This window comes from Aulonocara stuartgranti (genome assembly GCF_965226115.1).
Source record: "Aulonocara stuartgranti genome assembly, chromosome: 16".
Lineage (NCBI taxonomy): Eukaryota > Metazoa > Chordata > Actinopteri > Cichliformes > Cichlidae > Aulonocara > Aulonocara stuartgranti.
The window spans coordinates 30,023,579-30,036,220 of NC_138952.1; the positions used below are offsets into that span (position 1 = coordinate 30,023,579).

At 40.0% G+C, this 12,642-nt stretch overlaps 1 protein-coding gene across 1 annotated transcript; it reads right to left on the reverse strand.

Moving 5' to 3' along the window:
- Positions 1-10,364: 10,364 nt before the first annotated feature.
- Positions 10,365-11,866, reverse strand: LOC309691209 (olfactory receptor 6N2-like; the record flags this gene model as incomplete). Its single annotated transcript, XM_082508802.1, has 2 exons — positions 10,365-11,233; positions 11,848-11,866. 2 exons carry the CDS (start codon positions 11,864-11,866, stop codon positions 10,365-10,367), a joined length of 888 nt encoding a protein of 295 aa, XP_082364928.1.
- Between the last annotated feature and the right edge of the window lie 776 nt (positions 11,867-12,642).

Below are 12,642 nucleotides of genomic sequence, written 5' to 3' on the forward strand. Positions count from 1 at the left end.
TAATACTTTGAAAAAAAATTATAAAACCAGCAGTGTTAATGAAGAATAACAAATAACAAAACAAAACTGCACCAATATGCAACCTATGTTGTCTTTCCTTCATTCATTTACAGGTATTTGAACTTGAAATATATCTTGGAGTACATTCATCAGTCAAATGTGCACAGTGAATCATCTTACTCTGTGAAAGGTTTTATTAGGTTGCTTTGTCCACCAGGGAATTGTACTGTGAAGGTCACAGTAAATCAAAACTGGATTATAGATGGCAGACAGTTGGTGTCGTAAGCCACTGCCTCTGTTCAAAGATGGTCGCTCATAGTGGACATAAATGGCTTCTTTCACTACTCTTTCAAACCATATGTCTTCTCTGTCCAAAAAGAGAAGACAGATAGATTTCTGTCTATGTAAGCTGCTACACTTGTTTTTCGACAATTTACCACACATGACTTTAGCATATACCAATGTTAAACATTGGAGTAGTTCTTACAGAACAAAGCATACAGTTAGGGCTGGATCAGGTAATACAACATCCTCCCTTTGTTATGCTGCAGTAGGCCTAGAATCTTGGGGGCTTTCCATAATGCACTTTTCCTTTACTCACCTCTTTTCACTCACTATGTGCTTGTACATCACTCTGCATTTAAAGAGTTATTATTAATCTCTGTCTCTCTTCTACAGAATGACTTTTGTACTGTCTTCCTCCCCTCACCCCAACCGGTAATGGGTAGATGGTTGCCCCTACGTAAGCCTGATTCTTCTTGTTTAAAGGGGGTTTATTTTCTTCCTGTCACCAGGTGCTTGCGCATAGGGGTCACCTGATTGTTTGTGTGTATTGTTGTATTGTATTATCTTTACCTTACAATATAAAGCATTATGGGGCAACTGTTAATATTGGCAAAATCTGAATTAAATGGAAATGAGACGATTCTAGGGAAGTGAGTGACCGCCTGTCAATTCTGAACTCCTTACAGGAACACAGGACAAAGTTCAGATGGGCAAGCAAAAAGTTTTGAAAGTTAACTAGGAAACAGGCAAGGAAAGCAGACTGCACAATGGAAAATGGCAGGACTTAGGAGATTAGAATCAGTAAGTCTATTTGCAGGCAACTATAGTGGTGTAAAAAGTGTTTGGCCCTTCTTGATTTCCCATTTTTTGTATTTTTGTCACACCTAAATATTTCAGGTCATCAAACCAAATGTTAATATTAGACAAAGATAACACAGATAAACAAAAAGGGAAGTTTCCTAAATATAGGTGGCCCCCTTCAAACTCGGGTCTTCTACAAGAGGCCTGGAAGCTTCAGGGTCCTGCACAATATCTTTGCTGTTCCTATGATTGCACTCCTAGGAACAGCATCTGACAGAGATCTCAGATGATGTTCCCAGGATCTGCTGGAGCCGCTCGCCTAGCTTGGGAGTCACTGCATTGAGTGCTCTGATTACTACTGGCACTACTGTTACATTCACCCTCCACATCTTCTTAAACTCTCTGAGCCCTTGGTACTTCTCAAGCTTCTTGTGTTCCTTTTTCCTAATGTTGCTGTCATTTGTTATCATTTCGACTATCACTACGCCTATTTTCTTCTGCTTTTCTACCACCTCTATGTCTGGTTGGTTAGCCATCACCATTTTGTCCGTCTGTATCTGGAAATCCCACAGGATCTTAGCTTGGTCATTCTCCAACACCCCAGGGGGCGTCTCACATTTTGACCTCGGGACTTCGACGTCATATTTGGCACAGATGTTTCTGTTTACTATGCCAGCCACTTTGTTATGGCGGTCCATATATGCCCTGCCCGGCCAAATTACATTTGGCCCGCAGGCCAGAGTTTGACACCTATGTGCTAGATTGTCTCAGGGGCATCTTTACACTTTCTGCATCTGAGGTCTTACCTTGTGCAGTAGACCCCAGCCCGATGGATCTTGTGCTCAGAACTTGTTCTTGTGCTGCCACAGCGGTGTTCTTAGCCCTCAAGCTTTTTTGTCTGGTACTGAAGGGCCAGCATTTCCTAGTCAGGACCAACAATTCAACAGTGATCTTTTACATAAACAGGCAGAGAAGAAACCTGTTATGGTGCATGGGTGTCTCTAAGAGTCACCCATGCTCTGGGCCATCTGAACCTGGGAGTAGAGGGAATGGAGGTTGCACCCTTTGATAGTGGCCCAGATTTGGGATCTTTTTGCCTCCCTCTTCAGGTAGGAGGAGAAGTGATTCATCCATGCACAGATCTGTGGTGCCTTCATGTTTACCTGCTGAGAGGCCACATTTGATAGCTAAGGGTTTGGCCCCAACTGTTAAGTATGTGGATATGAAATTTCTGTACTGCTTATTTACCCAAAGTCATTCCTGCAGTGGTGGAATTTGAGCTGCTGAGCTTTTGCTCCCCTCCTTTCAAGTGTTGTGTGGAGGAGAGGAGGATGCATTCTCTGTGTTCTACGTAACTACGCTGAGCACACTCAGAATGTGTGCTTATGTGACAAGTTGTTTGTCTGCTTCGCTAATCCAGCCAGAGATGAAGCTCTGTCTAAACAGAGGCTGCCCCACTGGATTATAGAAGCTATCTCACTGGCGTACAGCGCCAGGGGTCTTGCTTTGCCCCAGGGGGGTGAGAATTCATTTCACCAGAGGAATGACAACCTCATGAACTCTTATTAAATGGGTCCCCATAGGTGATATTTGTGCTGCAGTTGGACATGACCGTACATTTTTTGTTCAGCTCTATTGTTTGGATGTTACAACTCATGCTGTCCTCTCTGCTGGTTCTACCACACTCTAAGGTGCTGGTGGTCCAACTTCCGTTTGGTGGTTGCTCTATGGGATGTGTATATATATCCTTGGGCAAGATACTAACCCCATGTTTGCCTACTGGTGGTGGTCAGAGGGCCCGGTGGCGCCAGTGTCCGGCAGCCTCGCCTCTGTCAGTACGCCCCAGGGCAGCTGTGGCTACAATGTAGCTTGCCATCGCCAGTGTGTGAATGTGTGTGTGAATGGGTGAATGACTGAATGTAGTGTGAAGCGCTTTGGGGTCCTTAGGGACTAGAAAAGCGCTATACAAATACAGGCCATTTACCATTTATATGTCCCATATATATGTGTTGCACCGAGTGAATCATCTGAAAGGGAACAAACAGTTTTCTCTATAACTTGTATTCCCTGCAGGAGAGGAACAATGTTAAACACAAGATTTCCGTGCCTTGCAGCTTGGCTCAATGAAGAGCAGCTAACTAAGAGATGGCTGTAATAACAGGGGGATATATGCAGGCATAAAGATCTGTGTGGATGTCATCACAGGTCATTTGTCTTAAAGCCGTGAATAAAAGTTTCTTTCTGAACACCTTGAGAACAGACGAAGAAAAAAGTCACCTATAATTTTCAATTTTGGTGCATTAAGTATTTACTAAAAATCGTGCACATGTTTGAATTTCAGTGGCCTTGACATGAGGGAGCACAAAGTCAGGATCAAATTTTCTAAAAGTCTTGTAATCACAATAATATAAGAACATACAAATGACTTTAAAAGTCTCTGACAAGTTTGAATCTCTGTGACCCTTGCCCTCAAGGTCAGAATTCATGTTTTTTTTTTTTACTTTTTCAAATTTATCCTGTAACGCAAACTGGTGTTCATTCTGCCCAGCACAATGCACCCACCCATAGTATTTCAGTGTTCGGTAATTTATTTAATTTCAACATTCTGTGTCACCACACGCAGCTCTCCAATCTCAGCTTCCTCCTTCTCCAGATCCTGGCACAATTACAGGGGGGCATGATCCGAAGATGATCTACCCCTGGCACTGCTGCCTGAATGTACTGCATCACCCCTACCCTGCAGCTAAGCCACAGACCATACTCCATCATGGTCTGTGGCTTAGCTAAGAGTCACCCATGCTCTGGGTGACTCTGCATGTTTCCAGTCTTAATATAGGTACATCTAGTAGGAGGCTAAGGGGTAGTACTGGCGACTTCCAGTATTTGTAAATATAGTGATATGAGTGCATTTATCTTAATTTAATGATCAGTCAGTAACAGTAAAATCACCAACAACAATCATTAAAACTAGAGCAGAAAGGGAAAGTATAAAAAGTCTATGCGGGTGTGATCACAGGTACGTCAGTTTGGTGTGTGGGCAAGAATTCGACCCAAGTAACTCCACCCAAATACTGCTACACAGAATACAACTGTGTGTTTGCATCTTACTTGGCAGGTGGAGTGTGTGTCGGTCAGGGTGGCGAGGTAATGGCCAAGTGAGCATCCTGGAAGGTGGGTGATTGGAGAGAGTCCAACCTGGTTTATCCAGAGAGGTGCAAGGACAGGGGGCAGACAGGTGTAAAGAATTGAGAGTCTTAACGTAGTGACCAACATCCTTAGAATGTAAGCCTTAGCTAAGTGTGATGATGGCTTCAAGAGATGACTAGAGGCACAACACAGAAACAAAGAGTATGAAGCAAAGGCAGCCTGTTAGTAATGTGAGGTTAGCTGACAAACTGGTGGAGAAGACTTGGTCCTAAATACTACTGTGCTGATCTCTATCGGGTGAGCTGAGCAGGTGGACTGATGAGGGCTCCACCCAGAGGTGGATACACTGGGAAACAGTGGAAAAACACAGGTAGCTCATCATGACACTTATCAGCCAAGGTGGAAGCTGAATCATGTATACACACATAAAATCTAGACATTAGAATAATTTAATTTACTCTGCATTTCTTATTCAACATACTAATTAGACTTATACTATGTATTTTTGAATAAAAAGATGATCTACTATTAGCAAAAGCACATACAGATAGACCCTGTTGTAGCACTCTGTATCACTTTAACATTTCACTAGCTGGGCCCACATCCTCAATTTAGGTTTAACAGCATTTTAGTAGGTAAAAGTGAATGCTTTGACATGAATTGAGCTGCGGTTCGGGGAAGGCCTCGAAGGGGACTGGCAATGGCTCCCGGGCCTGGCAGATCCCCGTGTACTAAATAGAAGCGAAGAAGTTAAAGAATAGAGAACAAGGAGGGAGGGAGGGTGGGGCACGTAAACAAGAATGATCAGCTTGCAGAACGGGGGAACCTAAATTGATGACAGCCGGAAGGAGCATGTTTGGAGGTGTGGTCCCTGTGATCAGATGTCACTGATGGAGACCACCAATTGCCCTAGTGATTTTAACAGAAAATACAAATTAAAGTTATTGTCACATCAGTATGAGCAGAGTTTTCTAAAGTGCTGTCATACATCCGTTTCTGCTTTTAAAACCCTCTACATGAGTTCTGGAAGTCTGAAAGATCTTAAGGTATTCAGCTGTATCTGCAGTTTACCTTTCGGCTCAATATGCCCCAAGGCCCTGAATGACACAACACAGCACAGCAGGTCAGTTTAAGATTTTCACACATCAGCAAGATAAATAAAAACATTCCTTTATTTCAGTTTCAGCAGGCCAGACTATATCACAATGTCCTTCAATCAGGCAATCAAAAAAGACCAAAAAGACCTTTCAAACTTCAGTGAATTAAAATAATATTTTACTCTGTTTAAAGCCTGTGTATATTTAAAATATATATTACCCTCTTTGGTTACTCTGTGTCATGGTTAATTACTGTACAGAAAATACCAGTTACATGATTGTATGATCTCTTTTGATTTTTTTGTCTTCAATTTTCTCAGTAAAACAGCTACAGCATATGTGCAGAATAGCATAGCTTTTGCACTCTTTCACTGGTTAATTTTAGGGTTATTACAAAAGTATTCAAATATTTTACAAAAATGTGCATTTGACATAAAGAGTGGACATATAGCACCACCCAGTCTTTTGTCACTGGGTGGTGCTGAGGTCTGAATCTGAGAGTAGCGCCTATATTCACAAAGAGAAAAGAATCATTACAAACAGCTGTCAAGTTTATCTCAAACCAGAAAAAATCTGATCCTTTCTTATCCCGACAGACTTCAGGTTGTAAAGTTCTGCGTTTTCAACATACACTTCTGCTGACAACTGACATAACAGTATAATATCCAGTATAATATTTAAACTTTGAGTTGTTGGTACTTTTTAAATGTAGCTAACTGACAGTGCATGTCTCCAGTCTTAATGCATTGTGGTCACCTGCATGTAAATGGAGTGGTTCTTACTTAGCAAACCACATCTCACAAAAACCTCTTGAGTGTATTTGTAACACCAAGTGCTGCTAAACAGACCAGGGAATATTTAACATAACTTTTCTAGATGTCATTATTTTATTTTGGATGCTTACATTATTTTACTTGGCATGCAGACACAAAATATTTCACAAAACTCAGAAACTGCTAGGGTAAGCATCATTAGCCCTTTAGATCATCCCACAGATTTTCAATGGGATTCAACTCAGGGATTTCTGCAGCCAGTCAGTGCCGGTCAATTCAATACCTGAATGCTAAAGCATTCATCATTCAGGTAGTAACTCACCAGGATTGATGTACGTTTGGATTGTTTCATGTTGGAAGACAATGCGACGACCCAGCTGTCGCCTGCTCCAGATTTTCACATTTCTTTCTTTCTTCATGATTAGTTCCACCTTGATGAGATTCCCAGTTCCAGATGCACTGAATCAACCAAACAGCATAATACTCACTCCACTTTTTTAGTGTGGGGATGGTGTTCTTTTTGGGTTGTACACCTCTCCAGTATGAATAATTTTTCTCCAGGTTGTCTTTAGCATACGTCAGACTGGCTTCACCGAGTTTTTATCGGTCCGCATGCTGGTCTGAAATAATTCTGTTATTGTGCACAAATAAAAATAATAATTTGTGCTTTCTAAAGAAAACCTTCAGGTTTAGAAATGTTTCTTTGAAAAATGTTTGCTCTTTTAAAAAAGCACTAGGAAAATTTATAAAACCTTAACTTTAAAATGGAGACATAATTGTGACCTCATCTGCTTATGAAGAGTACATTATAATTATATTCTAATACATTATAATATAGTAATAAGAATAATATATAATAGACTGCTCAATTTCTGAAATACTTTTTAATCAGAGTAAAATATCAAGTCATTTAAATTTTTTGTATATTGATCTAGTCAGTTAAGTAGCAGAGGAGGTTGTTAATCAATTTCAGCTTCTTTGATGTTAATACTGTTAGCAGTTATTAGAAGTGCAACAATGAGACAAAAGCCCTGGACTTTTCACAGATGAGAGCAGGTTCACCTTAAGTACGTATGACAGGCACGCAAGGTTCTGGAAAAACCATAGAGAATGTTATGCTGCCTGTAACATCATTCAGCATGACTGTTTTTGTGGTGGGTCAGTGATAGTCTGGGGAAGTAAATACACAGGGGTACTCACTGACCTTTACAGGTTTGGCAACAGCACACCAACTAACATTAGGTTTTGGGATCAAATCCTGGGACCCACTGTCAAACCCTACACTGTTGCAGTGGATCCTGGGTTCCTATGGGTGAACAACAGTGTCTGGCCTCATGTGGCGAGGGTATTCATGCAGTTCCCCGACGATAAAGGAATTGATATAACTGGCTGTCCCCCTCGCTCACATGACCTAAATCCAGTAGGCCTCTCTCTGGGAGATTATGTTTCAGTCCTTCCCATGCCACCAGGTTGAACCTTAGACTGTCCAGGCGTGTGAGAGGCGTGTGGCCTGGTGAGATATGGAAGGAGATCTCACCTCCTTCCCACAGGACACCAAACCTCCTCTCATTATGTGTATATGTCAACATTATCAGGCATGCATGCAAGTGGTAGTTGTATACATGCCTGAGTTACTACAATGTTCCAATGAACTTTCAAAATGGACAAAATGGATTAGTCTGCGTTCAGCCCTTTGTATATTGATAATTTTAATTTCCACCGAATGTGTTCTTTTCCTAAAACATTACCCAGTCCATATCAGTACAGAGATCCAGCATGATTTCTTTTCCTTTGTCTTTTGTTTTTGTTTTAGTAGTGTAAACACTATATTGCCAAAATAATTATCTCACCCATCCATATCATTGAATTCAGGTGTTCCAGTCACTTCCATGTCCACAGGTGTATAAAATCAAACAGCCAGGCACGGGCAGTAGCAGGAGCTCATGGAATGTCAACATGGCTGATAGAATGAAACCTGTGCAACACGTCCAGTCATGAAGTTTTGTCACTACCAAATTCTCCACAGTCAACTGTTGGCATGGTGTTGCTCTTAGGCAGCGAACCAAATTTTTGGTTATTACACTGTCCCTTTATTAAGTATTTACTTATTTTGTGACACAAAATACCTCAGTGTTGAGTAAAATGAGGAGTAGCAGATGATTTGACCTTTGACCAGGGGTAATGTGCCAAATCTGCACATGGCACAGTGCTAGCTACTGCTAAGACTAAAACCATTTTTATTCATGTTTAAATTGAATTAACTGTATTTTTTTTTTTTTAAATATGTGCATGTAGAAGAATATGTGATGAATTATTTTCAGTTGTTTATAGACAGATTTACCAAAACAGCATGTTTTGGTTTGCTGCCTTAGTGCAAAATTATGCAGTTAGGCCACTTTTCCTCTAGCAATACAAATATACGCAATGGTTTTAAACTCTGCTCCTTTCCACTGCTTGTTTTAGGTTTTTAGGTTTATAATATTGTCATAATATTTAATGACATTATATGACCAATGATGACAGCAGTAAGATTTACTTGATTATTTAAACTTTTTATACTTTTTTATTAGTACTTGTTTTAATGAGCCACATAGTCAAAGTAAACAGATATTATAGACACTAATTTTATTGTTGTTGTTGAAGGGTACCCAAGCTGAAGTTTAATTGCTCTCTAGGGCCAAAGACATAATAACCTGTTGACCATTTTGACAGTCTTAACTTAGCAATTAGCTGTTTAGAGACTGGCTGTAGTCAGGCCACTCCTCTGAGGCTTGGCCTGTTGTTTTACACAGCGCAGGTGGCACCAATGCATGCTCACTAATGACACTCATTACAGAATCCTTATATCACCTGTGGGCTGTCAGTTTACTTTTTATACCATCACACAGTTATTATTTTTTTCATTCTTCTAAGGAGCTTACCCACAACATTTATTAACTGCTGAAAATGCATCACAAATCCTGTCCTGTCATCATAGTTGTCCAATACTTGTAACATCACAAGCAATAAACAGGACATACTTATATGAAAATGATTTTCAGATTTGGAGTTATTAAGTGAAATTTGTTAAGGTATAGGTGAAAAATTCCTAGCAGCAAAATGATTTGTTGACAAGGGATTTCAAAATCCAAGACTGTTTACCCCATAATCATTTTGAAAATCTTTTTTGAATCCTGGAACAATTATACAAATAAAATATCAATGAAACTCAGGCAAATGATAATAAAAAAAACCCATATTAGTGTGTCTAAATGTTAGAAAGCACTTAGGCACATGTAAAAGTGCTGTTATGAATTGTGTGCCTACCACCCTAGGCAAGACCCGTGGTGCAGGGTGTGCAAAGATGCACCTGAGACAATCCAACACATAACAGGAAGGTGCAAAATGCTAGCAGGCAGGGCATACATATCATGCCATAACCAAGTGGCCGGCATATTATACAGAAATGTCTGTGCCGTGTATGGCCTGGAAGTCCCGACGTCAAAAATAAAAAGACTCCCCCTAGGGTGGTCAAGAATTAGCCAAGCTAAGATCTTGTGGGACTTCCAGAAACAGACGGACAAAATAGTGATGGCTAACCAACTGGACATTGTGGTGGACAAGCAGCGGAAGGGGGCTGTAGTGATAGATGTGGCGGCACCGAATGACAGTAACATCAGAAAGAAGGAACACAAGAAGATGAAGAAGTACCAAAGGCTCAGAGAAGAGCTCGAGAAGATGTGGAGGGTGAAGGTAACAGTGGTTCCAGTAGTAATTAGAGCACTTGGAGATCCAAGATCTCTGTCCAGAAGAGTGCAATCCAAGGAACAGAAAGGATACTGCGCAGAATCCTCAAGCTCCCAGACCTCTGGTAGAGGACCTGAGCTATATGTATATGTAATATTTTGTTATAATTTATAGAATTTGAAAAACTTTGAAACTTTGTTTTTTCTTTCATTGATATTGATATGTCAGTTACAATACAAAAAATGCTTGTCAGCATAATAGACTGGTAGCAATTGATTCATTTTACTAAATTATATTTATTCATTTACACAATAGTAAATTAGAATCTGTGACAAAACAGACAGGAAAATGTGAAACGCGGGCATATGAACTATTTAGACTTCAAAGATTACCAGCAACAGTTTAATAAATTGTTTATCTTTGTATAATGACCATTATGTTCGCTATCAATCTTGCATGTGAAATCAGAGCTAAAGTACTCCATTATCTGAAATGCCATTCATTTGATAATACCAATGCAGTAATACCAGTTTTATTAAACTTGACACAACAATGACTTGATATGTCTAAAAATCTCATTCATTTTGAGTCCATATATGATTGGATTTAAAAGAGGATGGAATAAAATTGACTGAAACGTCAATGTCAAGCGAAGAGTTTTCGACAGATCGGAATCCAGTCTAATTATAACTGAATCAAAAACAATAAAACATGAAAAGTTGATTAACACCAGCAAGTGGGGTAAACATGTCTTTAGAGCTTTTCTCCTTGTTTCTCTACAACAATTGTAAGATATTCTAAGAATCCTTATATATGTAAAAAGTATGAAAAGCATTGGTAGAAGGGCAATATTTATCAACGTGACCACACCATATATAGATATTGTGACTGACGGCACACACTGAAGCCTGTAAATTGAATTGTTACAAAAAATTCCTGTCAGAGTAAAACTACAGAGTTTTATATTAAAATAAAGCACAAATGACACTGCAATCTCAAAAGCAGGTATAAGCCAAGCTAAAATCAGAAACACATTTATAGTTATTCTATTCATAATAACTGGATATTGCAGGGGTTTGCATATAGACACATACCTGTCATATGCCATTGCTGCCAACAGTAAAAACTCTGACCCAGCTGAGGTGTAATACGAAAATCCTTGGAAAAGACAGAGTGGATACGATATAGTTTGTTTTTCAGACAAAACATCAGATAAGAGCTTCGGATAGATAATCATGCTGTAAAGAACAGAGTTGATTAACAAAGCTGCAATAAAAATATACATTGGCTCATGAAGGTTTTTGTGAGTCCAAATAAGGTACACTATAGTGGAATTAAAGCAGAGTATCAGAATATATAACGTGAATATAACCACAAAATAAAGATATCTGTATTTGTGCAATTCTGCAAACCCACCAAGAGTTAACAATGTTACATTTAATTTAACATCCATTGATTAAAAAATGTTACTGACTATAGAATTTGATTGCATAAATGGTATTCAAGAATAACAAACCAAAAGATAAGCCTTAAAGTACTGTATTAATATATTTCCTGCACCGAACTGAGAAGGTAAGTGACTGACTCTGTGGCTTTGTTTTATCAGAAAACCTTCCATCCTCTATGGGACTCATTAAGTTCTCCACTAACATGTAAACAACTTCAGGGAATCTGACGAATTGACGTTTATAGTCCTATGCCCTTCATTTTGTTTGCCCATGCATTTTTTTTTTTAAATCCGTGGAACTAGTATAGGCTTAGTATAAAAGCAAAAAAGCCACGGAAACCACTACTGCCTTCACGCTCAACATTTCTCAAGCTCTCTTCTCAGCCTATGATATGTCTCAAGCATATTGTGTTCCTTCATCCTCATGTTGTTAACACTTGATATAGCTATATCTATCACTACAGTCATCTCCCTCTGCTTGTCCACCACTATTGCGTCTGGTTGGATAGATATCACCAGTTTGTCTGTTATATCAGGAAGCCCCAGACTTAGCTTGGTCATTTTCAGCTACCTTGGGGGATGTATCCCATTTTGACCTCTGGATTTCCAGGACATTGCTGCACAAATGTTAATTGATATACTTCCAGCCAACCTGCACCTGCTGTTATGTACTGGATTTTTTCAGGGGCATCTTTGCACAGTCTGGGGGTTTTGCCTGGGGTAGCAGCCTCTAAGGATCTTATGCTTAGAGCTTGTTCTTGTGCTGCCATGATTCATGCCTCTGTGTTTTGTCTTTCGGTTCAGCCTTGTCCAGCCACTGGTAGGATTTCTGGATGTCAGCCATGTTTTCTATCTGCTGGTGGTCCATACTGTATGGGGATCTGTCCTTCCATGATGGTTCATCTCCTTGCTCCTCTTCTTTCTAAGGTTTGGCTGCCTGACGTATTCACTAAGCACACATGGCCATCTTCCATATGTACTCATGGATGAGCATTGACTCATCCTGGATTGTGGTTCTGATACTCACTAGTCCTCAGCTCCTTCCTTCCACTTAGCTTACAGTCTCAGCCAGCCAGAAACAAAACACCTGTATATTCTGTGAGTGTGCCGATCACAAATCGGAAAACTGCCCAAATAATGACACGCTTCAAAGAAAGGGCAAGTTAAAGAGAATGGGGAGATGTTTTGTGTGTTTGGGACAGAAACACATTGCAAGATTCTGTAAGACCAAGAATGTGTCCTGTGAGAAATGTGGACGGAGACATCACGTTGCTGTGTGCGGTGGTGAAAGGGTGGATGTACAGGCCCCATCCCAGAAGCAGTGGTCTTCTCCGTGCTCCCTCATTCAGTAAGAGTGAAACCAGGT